The following is a 21,183-nucleotide window of genomic DNA, read 5'->3' on the forward strand; positions in this document are numbered from 1 at the left end:
ATCCGTGACGTCACGTGCCGGCGTCAACATACCGAGACGTTTTCAGCAGGATATTACGCGCGGAATTTAAAATTGCACTTTAGTAAGCTAACTCAGCCGTATTGGCATGTGTTGCAATGTTAAGATTTCATCATTGATATATAAACTATCAGACTGCGTGGTCGGTAGTAGTGGGTTTCAGTAGGCCTTTAATGTTGCACTATTTGTATGTAGAAGAAAAGTTTTGTCATTTTATTTAATCTGAGCAACAACTTGAAGCAGTTTAATGTTGCACTTTATATGTGGAAATGTGGCACTTTATATGTAGAAAGGTTTTGTTAAGAAACCAATTCTGAGCCTTATCTTATTTAGTTTTTATTTTATATATGTTGACTGCATTAACCCTGGCAATCGACCCGGTGTGTATATGTATGTTATTGTTATGTTAAAAGGATAAAGCCATTGTTTACAAATTTTGGTAAATAAATAACCAGAAAATGTATATTTTGTTTTTTTCTTACTGTACCGAAAATGAACCGAACCGTGACCTCTAAACCGAGGTACGTACCGAACCGAAATGTTTGTGTACCATTACACCCTTAGTATCATTACAAATTGTCTATATACTGTTATTAGATCTACCGCTTGGCTTCATTGTATCCACCATTGCCATAAATAGTAGGAACTGACCCTGCCATGAAATGTGGTTTTTGAGAAAATCTTTTCTGTATATTGTCGGCGGAGGTTGGTGAAAGAACTGCCTTCAAAGTGGTTTGCACACACGAAGAGATGTCATTGACACTAAAAACTAGATTTAAGCAGGCACTTCTTACTTATTTAGATATGCTGGGGTTGTTTAGGGCTACAACCATTGGGGGGTCACATGATTATGGCGACAGTTCCCTTCAGTAGCTAATCATCACTGTGGCGGTCGTGTTCTGCAGGTGTTTGCTTTGCTTCTTCTTCTTTTATGGATAGAATGACCTCAAGGATACAATTATTTATTTCTACTGAACTTCTATCAGTGGTGTGCCGTCAGGGCCAGCAAGGCCTTCTCTGCTGGCCTAACATAACCAGAAATCATGATCATAATTAAAGATAAATAAATAATAAATGATAAATGGGTTATACTTGTATAGCGCTTTTCTAAGGTACTCAAAGCGCTTTGACACTATTTCTACATTCACCCATTCACACACACATTCAAGATAAAATATTTTTTTAATTTACTTTCCTTAATTATCTAAAAGTATTATCTAAAAATTATTTTGGTACTTTTCGGTACTTTTCTAAATAAAGAGGACCACAAAATATGTCATTATTGGCTTTATTTTAACAAAAATTGTTACGGTACATTAAACACATGTTTCTTATTGCAATTTTGTCCTTAAATAAAATAGTGAACATACAAGACAACTTGTCTTTTAGTAGTAAGTAAACCAACAAAGACTCCTAATTAGTCTGCTGACATATGCAGTAACATATTGTGTCATTTATATACTATTATTTTGTCAACATTATTAAGGACAAGTGGTAGAAAATTGATTATTAATCTACTTGTTCATTTACTGTTAATATCTGCTTATCGTATTTTCCGCACTATAAGGCGCACCGGATTATTAGCCGCACCTTCTATGAATTACATATTTCATAATTTTGTCCACCAATAAGCCGCCCCGGACTATAAGCCGCGCCTACGCTGCGCTAAAGTGAATGTCAAAAAAACGCTGCGCTAAAGTGAATGTCAAAAAAACAGTCAGATAGTTCAGTCAAACTTTAATAATATATTGAAAACCAGCGTTCTAACAACTCTGTCCCAAAATGTACGCAAATGTGCAATCACAAACATAGTAAAATTCAAAATGGTGTAGAGCAATAAATAGCAACATAATGTTGCTCGAACGTTAATGTCACAACACACAAAATAAACATAGCGCTCACCTTCTGAAGTTATTCTTCATTCGTAAATCCTTCGAATTCTTCGTCTTCGGTGTCCGAATTGAAAAGTTGCGCAAGCGTGGGATCCAAAAATGGCCGGCTCCGCCTCGTCGAAGTCATCGGATTCAGTGTCGCTGTTGTTGTGCAGCAGTTCTGTGAATCCTGCCTTCCGGAAAGCTCGGACCACAGTTGTGACCGAAACTATCTGCCCAGGCATTTACGATCCACTGGCAGATGTTGGCGTATGTCGACCGGCGCTATCTGCCCGTCTTAGTGAAGGTGTGTTCGCCTTCGGAGCTGTGTGAAAAAAGCCACCCGGCCTCTTCGCGTAAACTTCCCTTAACCACTCGCTCATCTTTTCTTCATCCATCCATCCCTTCGAGTTAGCTTTTATGATGACGCCGGCTGGAAAGGTCTCTTTTGGCAAGGTCTTCCTTTTGAATATCACCATGGGTGGAAGTTAGCATGGCAAGCTAGAACCACAGTGAAGGATGACTTCTCATTCCCTGTGGTGCGAATATTCACCGTACGTGCTCCCGTTCCACAGTGCAGTTCACAGGAATATCAGTTGCTGTGAAATACGGTAGTAATCCGTGTGCGGATGGAGAGATTGCGTCTTTTTATGAACCGGATCCTTGTCGCGTAGTAGGAGCCATTTTGTGGTCTTTACAGATGTAAACAGGAAATGAAACGTACGGTGATATCCGCGCGTTTTTTCTTCTTCTTCCGGGGGCGGGTGAAGCGCTTCCTGTTCTATGGGGGCGGGTGCTTTCCTTGGCGGTTGCTTGCGTAGAAGAAGAAGCGCTTCCTGTTCTACCGGGAAAAAAGATGGTGGCTGTTTACCGAAGTTGCGAGACCGAAATTTTATGAAAATGAATCGTAATAAAGCGCACCGGGTTATAAGGCGCACTGTCAGCTTTTGAGAAAAATTGTGGTTTTTAGGTGCGCCTTATAGTGCGGAAAATACGGTACTTTCTCTTTTTACATGTTCTATATACAGTTCTGTTTAAATGGAATAATCACTTATTCTTCTTTTGTTTGATACTTTACATTAGTTTTGGATGATACCACAAATTTGGATATCAATCCGATACCAAGTCGTTACAGGATCATACATTGGTCATATTCAAAGTCCTCATGTGTCCAGGGACATATTTCCTGAGCTTATAAACATAATATAAATTTAAAAAAAACGAAAGAAGATTTTGTGATGTTAAAAAATATTGACGTAATCATAGTAGTATCGACTAGATACGCTATTGTACGTGGTATCATTACATTGGATGTTAGGTGTAGATCCACCAATGGCGTTTGTTTATATTGTAGTGTCCCAGAAGAGTTGGTGCTGCAGAGAATTCTGAGAATTTGTTCTGTAGTGTTTATGTTGTGTTGCGGTGCAAATATTCTTCCAAAATTTGTTTGTCGTTGTTGTTTAGTGTGGTTTCACTATACGGCACATGTTTATGACAGTGTTGGCATTGTTCTTACTGCCACCGTTAGTGTGACATGTAGTTCTGTTGACTAAGTATGCATTTCCTTCAACCTTGTGCAGTGTATTTAAAAGTAAGACGTTTGCGTCATTAGTTAATTATCACGCACATTGAAACCTTGGATGGGCTTTGTTAATTACAGATTGTATGATTTGTGACGTAATAATTATGCATCATGGACCAAACCCGCCACAGAATTAACAACAACACTGATTTTACAAAAATTATATTTAATATTGGAAGATGCCTTCAATCCTTTTTACAAAAATTATATTTAATATTGGAAGATGCCTTCAATCCTACGTGAGTGCCCGGGCCCTATATAAATATATATATATATATATATATATATATATATATATATATATATATATATATATATATATATACACACTATATTGCCAAAATTATTTGGCCACCTGCCTTTACTCACATATGAACTTGAAGTGCCATCCCATGGAATTGTCCAAAATGTTTTGGTATCCTGGAGCATTCAAAGTTCCTTTCACTGGAACTAAGGGGCCAAGCCCAACTCCTAGAAAACAACCCCACACCATAATTCCTCCTCCACCAAATTTCATAATCGGCACAATGCAGTCCAAAATGTAGCGTTCTCCTGGCAACCTCCAAACCCAGACTGGTCCATCAGATTGCCAGATGGAAAAACGTGATTCATCACTCCAGAGAACGCGTTGCCACTGGACTCTAGAGCAGTGGCGACGTGCTTTACACCACTGCATCCGACGCTTTGTATTGGACTTGGTGATGTATGGCTTAGATGCAGCTGCTCGGCCATGGAAACCCATTACATGAAGCTCTCTGCGTACTGTACGTGGGCTAATTGGAAGGTCACATGAAGTTTGGAGCTCTGTAGCAACGGACTGTGCAGAAAGTCTTTGCACTATGCGCTTCAGCATCCGCTGACCCCTCTCTGTCAGTTTACGTGACTGACTTGCTGTTGTTCCCAAACTCTTCACTTTTCTTATAATAAAGTTGACTTTGGTATATTTAGGAGCGAGGAAATTTCACGACTGGATTTGTTGCACAGGTGGCATCCTATGACAGTTCCACGCTGGAAATCACTGAGAGCGGCCCATTCTTTCACAAATGTTTGTAGAAACTGTCTCCATGCCGAAGTGCTTGATTTTATACACCTGTGGCCGGGCCAAGTGATTAGGACACCTGATTCTTATCATTTGGATGGGTGACGTGCAGTCACTAGAGGCAGGTGAGGCAGGGCCTCACCTGCCATCATGGAAAGAAAAAAAATGTAAAAATATTTTTTTTAATTAAATTGTTATATGTATCCAGTGATTATACTATAAAGTTATTTTCCATTTAACTTTACCAGTTTTAGATTATTTTTATTTAAAATGAATTTTCACATTTGCCGTTCAAATACTGAGAAGAGACGGTGCGGTGAACAGCAGCCAGTTGAGGCACGTCACTGAGTTGTACCTCACCATGGATTGCGGACTCGGCGAACTGCTGGCCTGCTGTGCAGTGAGACCGTATTGCTATATGAACTATATTATACATTTCCATAGTTTAGTTAGCTGAGGTATATAATGTACAGTGTATTTTGTCAACAACTGTATGTGTGTAACGTATTTCTTGTGCTGAGCGATCATAAAACGGCTGCGAAGACGCACTGGCTGAGGCTCGCAGGTGTACCTAATTCACAACTCCTCCAACACGAACATTATTGTTTTTGCACTTTTTGGCTTCTTATTAAATAACTTTTGTAACCTATTTTTATGGGCTTTCCTCTTTGTGATGTTAAGTTCCTGTTATGCGCTGTTATACAGTATATGCCTTGAGCTCTTATTTTGAAGACGCTAAGAGCGGAAGTGTTGACACAGAGTGGAGCGGAGGTTTTTGAAAGAAGGTAAATAAAGTGGTCCTTGTGTAAACTGGAGCCTCTGTGTTTGTTATTTTGTAGTTTCATACAGTATAGGCGACATTTATAAACCCTCGGTTACACTTTTTTTTAAATAGATTCAATCTTGCACGTGGAAAGTTTAAGTGAGGGCTTTAGTTGATATAACACTCCTGTCAGGGGGTGCATTCTACGGCGGGGGTGCCATTAATCCAGCACAACAGCGGCGCTTGGACTTCATTTATAAGTAATGGTAAGACCATAATAACGTTTTTTTTAATTAAATGGGCTTTTTTGTGTGCTACAGTTTGTATGTGTAAAGTTAAAGTTAAGTTAAAGTACCAATGATTGTCACACACACACTAGGTGTAATGAAATTTGTCCTCTGCATTTGACCCATCCCCTTGATCACCCCCTGGGAGGTGAGGGGAGCAGTGGGCAGCAGCGCGCCGCGCCCGGGATTAATTTTTGGTGATTTAACCCCCAATTCCAAGCCTTGATGCTGAGTGCCAAGTAGGGAAGAATGCTGGTATGAGCTTTTAAACATAACCCGTTAACTGCTGCCAATCAAATGATGAATAAGATACTCTTTAGGGTTCATATGTTTGTAAATCTGACTGTGATGAAGTCAGTGCCTCACCAGCCATGAACCTCAAATGCAGAGGACACATTTCATTACACCTAGTGTGTGTGTGACAATCATTGGTACTTTAACTTAACTTTAACTTTACACATACAAACTGTAGCACACAAAAAAGCACATTTAATAAAAAAAAACGTTATTATGGTCTTACCTTTACTTAGAAATTAAGTCCATGCGCCGCAACTAAAGCCCTCACTTAAACTTTCCACGTACAAGATTGAATCTATTTAAAAAAGTGTAACCGAGGGTTTATAAATGTCGCCTATACTGTATGAAACTACAAAATAACAAACACGGAGGCTCCAGTTTACACGAGGACCACTTTATTCACCTTCTTTCAAAAACCTCCGCAACGTGACATCACTTCCGCTCTTAGCGCCTTCAAAATAAGAGCTCAAGGCATATACTGTATAACAGCGCATAACAGGAACTTAACATCACAAAGAGGAAAGCCCATGAGAATAGGTTACAAAAGTTATTTAATAAGAAGCCAAAAAGTGCAAAAACAATAATGTTCGTGTTGGAGGAGTTGTGAATTAGGTACACCTGCAGTCTGCAGGTGTATCTAATGTTGTGTCCCTGCAGTCATTCACAACTCCTCCAACACCAACATTATTGTTTTTGCACTTTTTGGCTTCTTATGGAATAATTTTTTAAATTAGATTCAATCTTGCACGTGGAAAGTTTAAGTGTATGCTTTAGTTGATACAACAATTCTACGACGGGGGTGCAGGAGGCGAGCCTCAGCCAGTGCGTCTTTTGCAGCCGTTTTATGATCGCTCAGCACAAGAAATACTTTACACACATACAGTTGTTGACAAAATACACTGTACATTATATACCTCAGCTAACTAAACTAAGGAAATGTATAATATAGTTCATATAGCAATACGGTCTCACTGCACAGCAGGCCAGCAGTTAGCCGAGTCCGCAATCCATGTTGAGGCACAACTGAGCGACGTGCCTCAACTGGCTGATGACACCGCACCGTCTCTTCTCAGTATTTGAACGGCAAATGTGAAAATTCAACGATTTTGAGTAAAAATAATCTAAAACTGGTGAAGTTAAATGGAAAATAACTTTATAGTATAATCACTGGATACTTATAACAATTTAATTTTTTTTTTTTCTTTTTAAATTTTTTTTCTTTCCATGATGGCCTCTAGTGACTGCACGTCACTGGTATATATATATATATATATATATATATATATATATATATATATATATATATATATATATATATATATATATATATATATATATATATATATATATGTTCTGAGGGTGATGATGTCGATGGGAAAATGCATTTTTAGACAATATGTTTTGCCTGAGCGGCTCAGAGACTCCGATAGTAACAAGTGGTACAAAATGGATTAGAAAGGACAGATTTGGCGTGGTGCAGTTGGGAGAGCAACCTGAGGGTTTCTGGGTCGATCCCCACCTTCTATCAACCAAGTCCTGCATTCATAATTAAAAAAAAAAAAAAAATTACTTGGAACTTCCCGCGAGTTGGATTTTGGGCACCCCTGCAACAATCTACTTCACACACCAACACACACACCCTGTCTGCGAACATGGCGGCACTATGACCCTGCTGCTCCTGCCTGCTCAGTGAGTAAAGAGCGAAGGGAAGGAAGTCATCAGAAAAAAAGCTCCAGTCCAGTTTGTTGCTCTTGCACGAATCAGTTTATCCTTCCAGCTCCTCGCAAATTCCAGGGATTTTTAAAATTTTTTTTTTTGCTGCTTGTCCCCTCCTCCCCCTTGAAAATAGTCTCTCCCTTAGTCCTGTCTTAGTCGGACTCTTTTTTTTTTTTTTTTTTTTAAACTACGGGGAAAAAGTGTGTCTTCGACACTGAAGGGGGAACAAAAAAGAGATTTGTAATCAAAAGGAACATCTGGACTTAAGGAACGTTTTTTTTTTTTTTTTTTGGGTGTTAAAGTTAACATTATTCCGGTTTGGATCCGACGTGGAGGCACCGAACCGCGCGTCCATAGCGGGATTTACGCACACAAGCCTCGGCGCGCGGACACCGTGGCTGTGATTTCTTCCCCGAGTGGATTTAACCCGCGTGACTGCACTGTCTACGTCCAGAAAAAAAAATTGCCGCAAAACTGAGCCTGGCACATGTCAGCATGCGTCGGCCCTTGGAGGACATGTGAAGTGGCAGCAGCATGACTTGCGCCTCCGCATTCCATTCTCCTATAACATCTTAATGCTGGTCCGTTTTGGTTTACAAATATGATGAAATGGCAGCCCCGGAAGAAGGTAAGTTTTCTTCCACATAAGTTGCAAAAAAATGACACATAATGATCTCATTAAGTGCTATACTGTAACCACTGTAGTTTATATACAATCCTCCATTTCTATGTGTTTGTAATATTTATATAGAAGCAGTTTGACAGAGAGTAAGTAAGTTCCCAGAACATTAAGCTATATTAAAAAAAAACACACACAACATATTTAACAGTGATCAACTCACCTTTTCACTTTTTTCATTGCATTTTCAAGAGTTTAACGTGTGTTTGTGTACAAACTCTTTTTTTTTTCACACTCAATAACCTTGCTGTATTGTATTACACAATGGAAAGTTGGAAACTACTTTCAAATCATCTGGGGTGTATCAACAAAAAAAAAAAATGTGAAAGTACTGAAAATGGCTGTTTTGGATTTTTACCAACAGGGGGCGCTTGTCTGACAAGAAGCAGCAGCAGCAGCTGGGCCTTTCACAGTATATTGCTTTTTAGGAAAATGCTCCACAAAAACATGACTTTTTTTTTCATCATCTTATCAGCATTTTTTGAAATAATTATTCGTCATTGTTTAGGACAGCTGAGACACGCGGCAGATGATCTCGCATTTAATGATGCATTGTGTGACTTTTACCAGGGTGATGGATTGTAGGTGATGATTGTTGACTCCATGTGTTTCGACTCACAAACCAATTAAGGGTCTGCTGTTGGTTTCACATCAAGCGTCGTCGTTAACGTGGATGATCTCAGCCTGTAAGACGAGCGGCGATACGAAACTCTTTAATGTAGCGTTGTCAGCAGAGAAAGCAAACGCCGTGCGAGCGTGCTCTCTAATGAATTCTACAGCTGCGCGGCATGTCTGCCGGAGTCATCCGTGGGACCCCCTTTGAGGACACAAAGCCCTTCCTCACCGAAGGAAGTGTCATGTAAGCCGTCTGAGCGCCATCTTTGAATGTTACAACAGTAACTCTACCTATTGCAGTGGTTCTTAACCTTGTTGGAGGTACCGAACCCCACCAGTTCCATATGCGCATTCACCGAACCCGAACCGTAATCATAACATGATGTTATTATATTAAAGAAATACTAATAAAGATATATTTTACTAACGGAAAGTTACAGGAATGGACACATGATTCCATGTTTACATCTCATTGTGCAACATGTGAATGCTTTAGTGGGAACTAAATGCAATATCTGAAAGGGGTACACATTAATTCCAAAGCAGGACCCCCCACCCAGACATATAATACTAGTACACAGCTCATGAAAAACAATATGTTATAGTCATTGTAAGTGGGCCAAAACACTTATATTAGAAAATAATCTCATGGAAATGACAGCTGTCATTTGATTATAATAATAAAACATTGAACTTGTTATTTAGTCAGGTTTGGGACAGGTGTGCTGCAGGTGTGGCCACAGTGCATGTGCACGTCTGACGTCGCTCACATGTGCTCCACTGAATGCTCAAGGAGTTTTTGCGTTTGGTCACACACATGGAAAATTAGAGGGAACATTGTTTGGGGGTATCCGTAATACGCCGACAGGGAGAAGTTTTTGTTTACACGATGAGTCTGGCGTGTCTTGACCTCCGCGGCGGAGGCTCTGCCGAACCCCTGAGGCCGACTCACCGAACCCTTAGGGTTCGATCGAACCCAGGTTAAGAACCACTGACCTATTGTAAACTGCAGGAATACGCCGAGTAAGTCGTTTTTGGTCATTTTCATCAGGAAGGAAAGCTGTTTTTCGTGCGGTGATTAGGAATTGACGTGTCGGAGATGAGATGCACACATGTCAGAGGTGGCAGCTGGTTGTTTGGAAATGAGAAATTTGCGTGAGGAAGGACTTGTGATTTTTGGGAAGTTACACATATTATAAAGAGGCACATTACATCAGCACATTGAAGGTGTCTCAAAAAAATATATGATGATTTCAATGAAAGACACGTAACAGACACACTTCTGGTTAAAGTTAACCAGAAGTGTGTCTGTTAAAGTACCAGTGATTGTGAAATTTGTCCTCTGCATTTGACCCATACCCTTGTTCCACCCCCTGGGAGGTGAGGGGAGCAGTGGGCAGCAGCGGTGCCGCGCCCGGGAATCATTTTTGGTGATTTAACCCCCAATTCCAACCCTTCATGCTGAGTGCCAAGCAGGGAGGTAATGGGTCCCGTTTTTATAGTCTTTGGTATAACTCGGCCGGGGTTTGAACTCACAACCTACCGATCTCAGGGTGGACACTCTAACCCAGGCCTGGGCAATTATTTTGACCCGGGGGGCCAAATTTAGAGAAAAAAATATGTCTGGGGGCTGGTGTATCTATTTTTAGGAACACTAATACAAAACCTCACAATAATGTCTGATTGAATGCTAAAAACGTTATGACAGACCGCCTTAAAAAACGGAATGGAATTTTAAATTTTTTTTACTGAATGAGACACCCACACAGCTCCTTCTTCACCACAACGTGGTGAAGAAGGAGCTGAGCCGGAAGGCAAAGCTCTCAATTTACCGGTCGATCTACGTTCCCATCCTCACCTATGGTCATGAGCTTTGGGTCATGACCGAAAGGACAAGATCACGGGTACAAGCGGCCGAAATGAGTTTCCTCCGCCGAGTGGCGGGGCTCTCCCTTAGAGATAGGGTGAGAAGCTCTGTCATTCGGGGGGAGCTCAAAGTAAAGCCGCTGCTCCTCCACATCGAGAGGAGCCAGATGAGGTGGTTCGGGCATCTGGTCAGGATGCCACCCGAACGCCTCCCTAGGAAGGTGTTTCGGGCACGTCCGACCGGTAGGAGGCCACGGGGAAGACCCAGGACACGCTGGGAAGACTATCTCTCCCGGCTGGCCTGGGAACGCCTCGGGATCCCCCGGGAGGAGCTGGACGAAGTGGCTGGGGAGAGGGAAGTCTGGGCTTCCCTGCTTAAGCTGCTGCCCCCGCGACCCGACCTCGGATAAGCGGAAGAAGATGGATGGATGGATGGATGGAGACACCCACAATTTACATGAAAATAAAGAATGTGGGATTTACAATATTAACTATGAACGGTAAACACTGAATATTGACAACAAGGGCTGGGCGATATGGCCTTTTTTTAATATCGCGATATTTTAAGGCCATATCGTGATACACGATATATATCTCGATATTTTTGCCTTAGCCTTGAACGAACACTTGATGCATATAATCACAGCAGTATGAAGATTCTATGTGTCTACATTAAAACATTCTTCTTCATACTGCATTAATATATGCTACTTTTAAACTTTCATGCAGAGAAGGAAATCACAACTAAAAAATCACTATTTTTTTCATACGGTGTTGATCTGGAAATGTTTGCCTCGGCATTTTGATGGTGTGGACGTGTGGCACCAAACGGAGATATTGACGTGCGGAGTAAGCACTCTTCATTCTCTAGCGGGTGACTTTTCAAATGATGTTACATATTAGCAGTGTAGCCGAGTGTCCTGGGTTCGCATATACAGTGTACTTGTCTAATAATATAATAAACGGGTTCATTAGAGCAGGTTCGTTAGCCACCGCCTCTTTAATGTCAACATCACTCACCTCCTTCCACAACCACACACACCCTACGTCACAGCCCTACGGCAACTCTGGAGGGACAAAACTCCTCCTCTTTACCTAACACACTCCGGTAACTTGGGACACCCTGAGCTCGCACCACTGCGCTAGCATCACAGCTAACGTTAGCCATGCTGCTACCTCTCTGCTCGGGGAGGGCGTATACGTATGTGACGTATGACGTGACAGTATGTGACGTGTGTAAGAAGGTGCGCTTGCTGTCTGTGAGAAGGAAAGAGCAAGGAGAGCCTGTAGTGTAATGCCCGCAGCTAAAAGCAACTGCGTGAGAACGTATGCTCGATATCACGATATAGTCATTTTCTATATCGCACAGAGACAAACCCGCGATATATCGCGTATATCGATTTATCGCCCAGCCCTATTGACAACATATGAACGTCACCCCCCCCTCTCGATCGACATATTTTACAATCAAGCGAAGCGCAACAAAAATGCAACAAACACAGCAAAATATGAATGCAAAGCGTAAAAAAACCCCCACCTACAATCTGATACATCACTAAGCTTTAGAACTTTTTTGTAAAAATCTCCTTTCGTGTCTGTCCCTGACACCCGCATTTTCGGGCTCGCTCCGGAAACACTCTGTGGAAACGCTCCCCACCCACACTGCTTGGTGCTTTGTATGAGCTGCTGTGACATAGATTACCCTAGTAACTAGTAACGTTGTATAGTTCAAGACTTACGGTCATTTGAAAACCGTCATAATGGCAGCTACAGTTTCCATCTTAAAGATCTAAAAAAAATATTTGGGAATGTCCGGCGGGCCACATTGAAAAGCTTAACGGGCCGCATGTGGCCCCCAGGCCTTAATTTGCCCAGGTCTGCTCTAACCACTAGGCCACTGAGTAGGTGGCTGGTGCAGCTAAGTGAGGTGTGGGCATTAGGGCTGCAACTAACAACTACTTTAATTGTCAACCATTTTAACAATTAGTTCACTAATCAAATTATGAAGCATTGAGTGGCTGGGCTTTTAAATTCAGCCTGAGATATTCTTTGGCATGTACTAACAATAAAGATGACTACTTTATTTAGATATATTTATTTATGAACTGAGTTGCTCATTAGACTCATACAAAACTAAAAATAAACTATTATACTTGTGTCTCTTTAGTTAGTTTTTGTTTGGACTGCAAAATTAATATAAATAATAGTATTGATATAATTTTAAACTCAAATACGTGCTTAAAATAAACATATCTGTACACAGAAATCTGTACACAGTAGGGGTGTAACAGCACACAAAAATTTCGGTTTGGTACGTACCTCGGTTCAGAGGTCACGGTTCGGTTCATTTTCGGTACAGTAAGAAAACAACAAAAAATACATTTTTTGATTATTTATTTACCAAATTTGTAAACAATGGCTTTATCCTTTTAACATTGGGAACACTGTAATAATTCTGCCCACGTTAATCAACATTAAACTGCCTCAAGTTGATGCTCAGATTAAATAGAATGACAAAACTTTTCTTCTACATATAAAAAGTGCAACATTAAACAGTTTCAAGTCAACTCATCATTCTTAATTTATTACAGCATTTGGGAAGCCTGTAGTAGATTTTTATTATGTAAATGTTATATTTTTATCAACATGTGATAGCAGGGACCCTGCCATTCAAAGCTAGGCTGCTCCATTACTAATGATTAATGTAACTATAGCCGAAAAAATAGTACAAGCAATAAGAATAAGCAATAGGAGAGACTACACACACACACACACACACACGTACACACACAGCAAAATGAGCTAACGCTACGCTTAAAGCTAATTAGCCTTCACCTCAAGCCAGGACTGCGAGCTGAGCTGCACTTTAAGTTTCTAGAAGGTCAACGGGCTCATAGTGATGTTACTAGTAGTTGACTGGGAGAGTATGCTGCCTTATGTTCACCTGCTAAACACCTATCTGCTCGACGCTGAAGCGCTGACTACATGCGCTCTGAATAAGCACTGCTGATTGGCTGTTACCGCTTTTTGTGTAACCAATCAGATGGTTGTGTGGGTGGGACAATGCTGGGTGCTGAGACAGAGGCAGAAGAAGCAAAGCAGCTTGTTAAGACTTTAGCTTAGAAACTCGTTCGGTACACCCCTGTACCGAACCGAAAGCCCCGTACCGAAACGGTTCAATACAAAACACGTACCGTTACACCCCTAGTACACAGGCATACAGTCGTGGTCAAAAGTTTCCATACACATAATGTAATTTCTCCTTATGCTGGACGGTGTTGTTTCGAGACATGCTCTCCATTTGAACTCATGAGGCTCAGATGGTAGTTCAGAAACCAGAACAAGATTTCTCTATAGAATCTCCTCTCTGGTCCACAAAAGCACCATGAAGATTCTGGCGGGAACAACCCTTTTTCGATTACGCATGCACCTCCTGGTACCCTAGCACCTCCAAAACCCTCAAATCTAGACTCCAAACATCCCAGAACAAGCTAGTCAGATTACTTCTAGACCTCCACCCCAGATCACATGTCACTCCTACCCACTTCTCCAAAGTGGGCTGGCTCAGGGTGGAGGACAGAGTAAAACAACTTGCACTGAGCCTAGTCTATAAAATCCGCTACACCTCCCTGATACCGAAATACATGTCAAATTACTTCCTTAACGTAAATGACCGCCATAACCACAACACCAGGGGGAGCTCCACTAACCACGTTAAACCCAGATTCCCATCTAACAAAGGTCTTAACTCATTCTCTTTCTATGCCACATCAATGTAGAATGCGCTCCAGGCAACTTCAACCCTAAACTAACACCCTCCCTTCCTCATCATACCTCTTCGGATTGTAAATAATCAAATGTAGTCACTTTTTCTTATAATTTCTGATCTCTCTCTCTGTGTCCAATACTTGCTGTACATACTGTATGTACCAAGTCTGACCTACACTGTTCCAATGTCAATTTCTCTGATGATGCAATTGTTGATGACTGAAGTGTTGATACCAACCAAACTTAACCCCCCCCCTCCACATCCCACACCCCGGATTGTAAATAATGAAAATAATTCAATTTATATACTGTGATGATTATCTTGTGTGATGACTGTATTATGAAAATAGTATATATCTGTATCATGAATCAATAAGTGGACCCCGACTTAAACAAGTTGAAAAACGTATTCGGATGTTACCATTTAGTGGTCAATTGTACGGAATATGTACTTCACTGTGCAATCTATTAATACAAGTTTCAATCAATCAATCAATCAAAAAATGTCATGTCTGTGTGATCATGTTTTTGTTTTGGTCATGTTCGGTTTTGTTTTTGGACTTTTTGTGCACTTTTGTTAATTTTTTTTCTTTTTGGACATCTGGGATCTGTCCGTAAGGGGGGATTTTGTCATGTCTGTGTGATCATGTTTTTGTTTTGGTCATGTTCGGTTTTGTTGTTGGACTTTTTGTGCACTTTTGTTTTGTCACCATAGCAACCATTAGTTTTCACCTGTCACGTCACGCACCCGTTTCACGTTTTGAGTCACGCACCTGTTTTCGTTAATCATGTCTATAGTATTTAAGTTCATTGTTTTCAGTTTGTCGTTCTGACGACATCCCACAATTATGCTCTACACACTCTTCATCACTGTCATGACTAGGTCCTGGGTGTTTGCTTTTCCGGGATGCAACGGAAAGTTGGCTCGGGCGAGACGGGAATGTAAGTACATAATTTATTTTAAACACTATAACTACAAAAAGAAGTAAACAAAAGGCGCGCACAATGGCGGAGAACAAACTATGAAACCAAAAAGACTATAAACATGGAACAAAAACTTACTTTGGCATGGGACATGAAGCATGATCTAAGAGGATGAAGAGTGTGTAGAGCATAATTGTGGGATGTCGTCAGAACGACAAACTGAAAACAATGAACTTAAATACTATAGACATGATTAACGAAAACAGGTGCGTGACTCAAAACGTGAAACAGGTGCGTGACGTGACAGGTGAAAACTAATGGTTGCTATGGTGACAAAACAAAAGTGCACAAAAAGTCCAAAAACAAAGCCGAACATGACCAAAACAAAAACATGATCACACAGACATGACAAAAAACTTGAGGGTTCCTGGTACGGATCCAGCTTCCGCCATCCTCGTCACCGCTGTTGTGTCCACGGGCAAGACACTTCACCCACCTTGCTCCCAGTGCCGCTCACACTGGTGTGTGAATGTGAATGAACGTTTGGTGGTGGTCGGAGGGGACGTAGTTGTAATTTGGCAGCCATTGGCAGTCAGCTACAGATGTAACTTACCACCATCATGTTTGAATGTGGAGTGAATGAAAGATGGGTTCTCAGTTCTCACTGTAAAGTGCTTTGAGTGTCTAGAAAAGCGTTATGTAAATGTAATCCATTATTATTATAATTCAAGGAAAGTAATTGCACATCCCAGAGCATGCATCCCTTTTAAGAGTCTTGTTACATGAATAATATTGTAAACTACGTAAGAATTAATTTTTTTATTTTTTCATATGGTATACATGTTTTATACGACAGACTATATAACAATACAATGTATGACTTTTTAGGTTAAGGTTTAATATGACGATACCAGAATTCAAGTGCCACAAGGCATGCTGGGATTGCTTTCGGTTTACCAGCAAAAAAACAACAACCCCTAAGCTAAAGAATCTCATATTTTATCATGTGTAGTATGAAACATATATTAAATGACAAAATACAAAAATATATAGTGCTTATTAGTGTAATGATTATACTCACATGAAATATTCATTTAAAAGGGATGCAAGCTCTGGGAAGTTGGATACATGCACACATGCAAGGGGCACAGGAATTCCAATGTCTCACCAGAACTCTGATCGCGCGGACTCAGGCGAGTACGTTTCCATTTTCAAAAATACGAGCGCTGACGTCACAGACTATTATCGACAAATTTTATCGTTGACTTTTGTCAACAATGTCGACGAATCGTTGCGCCCCAAGTTGGAAGACAGCCGGTCAAATTGATTAACACATGCGACAATGATCTGTGTAAGCTCGTTCTAAAAGCAAACACAGCTTTGACAATAACTGTCATTGTCGTCATTTGAGTAAGAAACATATTTTTATCCTGTGTTTGGGACACACAAGATGCCCTGAGCAGGATCATGCTCTGTAATTTGTCAGATAGTCTCTAAATCATTTTTACAACAACATTGCATCAAAACCAAGAACAAAATGTCCCTTGACCGATAACAAAAATAGAAAACATATGTTGAAAAATCAAGTTTAGTTAGTTTATCACGCCACAGAGCCGTTTGTCTTGTCATGTCATGTTTGTGGTGCTAAATTAGCATGCGCTATGCAGCAGCACAGTGCATTTAACTGTAACCGAGTCACAGTGAGTCATACCACTACTTACAGTCTTTGCGTCTTATTGTAAATCTCATATGCCTCAACTCGGTGAGCCATGCCTGGTTATTCCACATTGGAAAGTAAACAAGTGTACAATATTTTGAAATACATGACACCCTCATATGTGGTGTGTATGCTTGGCTCAGTCACTTTTGCCTAAGCCCAGCTTATTTTCCAAGGATATCAATGAAATCCTAAATAGGAATAAACTATATGGCTCTGGATTTTCAACTGTAAACGCAATGCTCTCACACAATCATGTCCACACAAATGCAGATTGTTTAAAAACAGATTTTTTCCTAAGCGTTTTGGTCTGTTGTCCACACGCAAACATTGTTTTTTGACCTTGAAAACTAAGCATTTGGGAAACTCCAGCCAGAGTGGAAACCTTCTACAAACCCCGTTTCCATATGAGTTGGGAAATTGTGTTAGATGTAAATATAAACGGAATACAATGATTTGCAAATCATTTTCAACCCATATTCAATTGAATGCACTACAAAGACAAGATATTTGATGTTCAAACTCATAAACTTTATTTTTTTTTTGCAAATAATAATTAACTTAGAATTTCATGGCTGCAACACGTGCCAAAGTATTTGGGAAAAGGCATGTTCACCACTGTGTTACATGGCCTTTCCTTTTAACAACACTCAGTAAACGTTTGAGAACTGAGGAGACACATTTTTTAAGCTTCTCAGGTGGAATTATTTCCCATTCTTGCTTGATGTACAGCTTAAGTTGTTCAACAGTCCGGGGGTCTCCGTTGTGGTATTTTAGGCTTCATAATGCGCCACACATTTTCAATGGGAGACAGGACTGGACTACAGACAGGCCAGTCTAGTACCTGCACTCATTTACTATGAAGCCACGTTGATGTAACACGTGGCTTGGCATTGTCTCGCTGTAATAAGCAGGGGCGTCCATGGTAACGTTGCTTGGATGGCAACATATGTTGCTCCAAAACCTGTATGTACCTTTCAGCATTAATGGCGCCTTCACAGATGTGTAAGTTACCCATGTCTTGGGCACTAATACACCCCCATACCATCACAGATGCTGGCTTTTCAACTGTGCGCCTATGACAATCCGGATGGTTCTTTTCCTCTTTGGTCCGGAGGACCAACGTCCACAGTTTCCAAAAACAATTTGAAATGTGGACTCGTCAGACCACAGAACATTTTTCCACTTTGTATCAGTCCATCTTAGATGAGCTCAGGCCCAGCGAAGCTGACGGCGTTTCTGGGTGGTGTTGATAAACGGTTTTCGCCTTGCATAGGAGAGTTTTGACTTGCACTTACCGATGTAGCGACCAACTGTAGTTACTGACAGTGGGTTTCTGAAGTGTTCCTGAGCCCATGTGGTGATATCCTTTACACACTGATGTCACTTGTTGATGCAGTACAGCCTGAGGGATCGAAGGTCACGGGTTTAACTGCTTACGTGCAGTGATTTCTCCAGATTCTCTGAACTCTTTGATGATATTACGGACCGTAGATGGTGAAATCCCTAAATTCCTTGCAATAGCTGGTTGAGAAAGGTTTTTCTTAAACTGTTCAACAATTTACTCATGCATTTGTTGACAAAGTGGTGACCCTCGCCCCATCCTTGTTTGTGAATGACTGAGCATTTCATGGAATTTACTTTTATACCCAATCATGGCACCCACCTGTTCCCAATTTGCCTGTTCACCTGTGGGATGTTCCAAATAAGTGTTTGATGAGCATTCCTCAACTTTATCAGTATTTATTGCCACCGTTCCCAACTTCTTTGTCACGTGTTGCTGGCATCAAATTCTAAAGTTAATGATTATTTGCAAAAAAAAAAAAAGTTTATCAGTTTGAACATCAAATATGTTGTTTCTTTGTAGCACATTCAACTGGATATGGGTTGAAAATGATTTGCAAATCATTGCATTCCGTTTATATTTACATCTAATACAATTTCCCAACTCATATAGAAACGGGGTTTGTCGAATGGAGGGTTTTTGGTTTGTATCATAAAAGATGTGTGACATCGTTCAATATTTGATTTAACAACAAAAAATGAAGTTATTGACTTATTTACGTGTTGGTGTCATTTTCTGCAGATGCTGTGCTGCATCTGTCTCATAACAAGAGATGGGTATTGTTTAGGGCTGCAGCTATAGATTATTTTATTAATTGAGTATCGTATGATGGAATAATCTATCAATGAGTTTGTTTTATTAATCCAGTAATCGAATAAAACACACCTTATAGGCACAATGCAGATTTTAGTGGAAATAAACAACTATTTTTCTGCTTGCCATAACCTTCATTCTTTTTTTCGGAATTAAACATTAAACAATTAATCAAAGCAACATAATTTAAATTTAAGCTTTTTTGTAGTTGAATTTATTGATTTAATCAATTACCGTATTTTTCGGTGTATAAATCGCACCGGAGTATAAGTTGCACCTGCCAAAAATGCATAATAAAGAAGGAAAAAACTATGAAAAAAACTGCGACTTATAGTCCGAAAAATACGGTAATCTTTGCAGTCCTAGTATTGTTTACATTTTAACCGATATGGTACCAAATCAGTCGTTTAAAAAACGTGCTAGTGCTTAAACGGAGCCTGAACTAGCACTTAAAAAATAGAAACCTTGCAAATTATTGTAAAAAAACAAACAAACATGAAAACCTTTTAGAATTTTGTAGAATTTTTAAGAGCTGATTTTAAATATAATGTACACCCCTGTGTAAAAGTGATTTATGACTATTAATGAACAGAGAACATTTTCAGTTGTGGTAGCTTTTTCTCATTGACCAAAATGTTTTTGTGTGTTTTTTATGATTTTCTTTATTATGGACAGTACACACTAATGAACAATCTGGTGTACAGACTATAAATCAGACAGATTATAACGTAGCATCAGAAATTCCCTCCCATATCAGTGGGAGTGGCACCTACAAGGTGGGTGAAGTGTCCTGCCCAAGGACACAATGGCAGTAACTACAATAGTGGAAGCTGGGTACCAGAAACCCCCAAGTTTCTGGACAACCGCTGTACCATCTGAGCCATGTCGTTATTATTTAATGTTTGATAAACTGGAGTTATTTATTATTTTTGGATCATCTATTCTAAACTGTGCTGGAGACATGTGACATGAACTAACGCACTAAAAGGTAATTATTTGGTCAATCAGTTTTTAATATTTTTCAAGCAATTCGGTGCATTAAACACTGCAGACAATTTTGTATGGTGCAGAGAGGTGTGTGTGCGAACAAAAGGCTGTCACATTTGGTTTCTGCTGTCTGCCCAGCGTTAATCAATACTGCATTGAGAGCTTTTTGATTGACTTTATGAGCCAATTTAAATACAGCAGGTGATGGCTGTCCTTTAAAGCAGCACAGACATTAATATTCTGGTTAGTGATGCAGAGGAATGTCAACATGACCCCCCTACTTTGTTGCGATGGCCACTGCAGATTTCTCTGGGCGAGCATTAAAGAAGAGAGGAAAGCTTACTCAACCAGGCAGGGAGAGATGGCGGTAGGGCGAAATGTGCCCTGAAATCAATGAGAGCCACTGATAGAATCTCCCCTGGTCACATTTCGACTGGAAAAGTGTGGGAGACGCAGTTAAGAAACTCAACATATCTTAAAAGGAAGACACTCGTGTGACTGTGCTTGCCTGTTAATTATATACCACCTGGGAGCCAAGATTCATAGTGGTTCCCCCACCGTGGGTATTTTTTGTGTTCTTATTAACTGTATTTGACAACTCTTCCATATTCAGTGTAATTCAAAGTACAGTTAGCAAATGTAACTTAACACATCTCGATTGTTTTGTTGAACACATCTTAAAACACAGTGGTACCTAGTAGGGATGTCCCGATCCAGGTTTTTGCACTTCCGATCCGATACCGATATTGTTTTTGCATTTCCGATCCGATACCGATACTGACCGATACCGATACTGACCGATACTGGCCTATCCGAGCATGTATTAAAGTTTAAAGTTATTTCGCCTACTTAGTTGTCAGAATCATGTTGAAAAGGATTTTAGTACTCTTGATAAC

General features: G+C 40.3%; 1 protein-coding gene across 3 annotated transcripts in view; it reads left to right on the forward strand.

Moving 5' to 3' along the window:
* LOC133623169 (tetratricopeptide repeat protein 28-like) overlaps positions 1 to 21,183 on the forward strand; it is a 632,620-nt gene that overhangs the window by 207,662 nt on the left and 403,775 nt on the right. The window contains exon 1 of one of the 3 annotated variants that reach the window (XM_061986221.1): positions 7,607 to 8,201. The exons of the other annotated variants lie outside the window; for them this stretch is intronic. Coding sequence (XP_061842205.1) covers positions 8,175 to 8,201 — 27 coding nt within the window. The 5' untranslated portion in view covers positions 7,607 to 8,174. Of the gene's footprint in view, positions 1 to 7,606; positions 8,202 to 21,183 lie in introns of those variants that run through there. 3 annotated transcript variants of the gene reach the window in all.

The sequence above is a fragment of the Nerophis lumbriciformis genome, linkage group LG12 (assembly GCF_033978685.3).
Source record: "Nerophis lumbriciformis linkage group LG12, RoL_Nlum_v2.1, whole genome shotgun sequence".
Lineage (NCBI taxonomy): Eukaryota > Metazoa > Chordata > Actinopteri > Syngnathiformes > Syngnathidae > Nerophis > Nerophis lumbriciformis.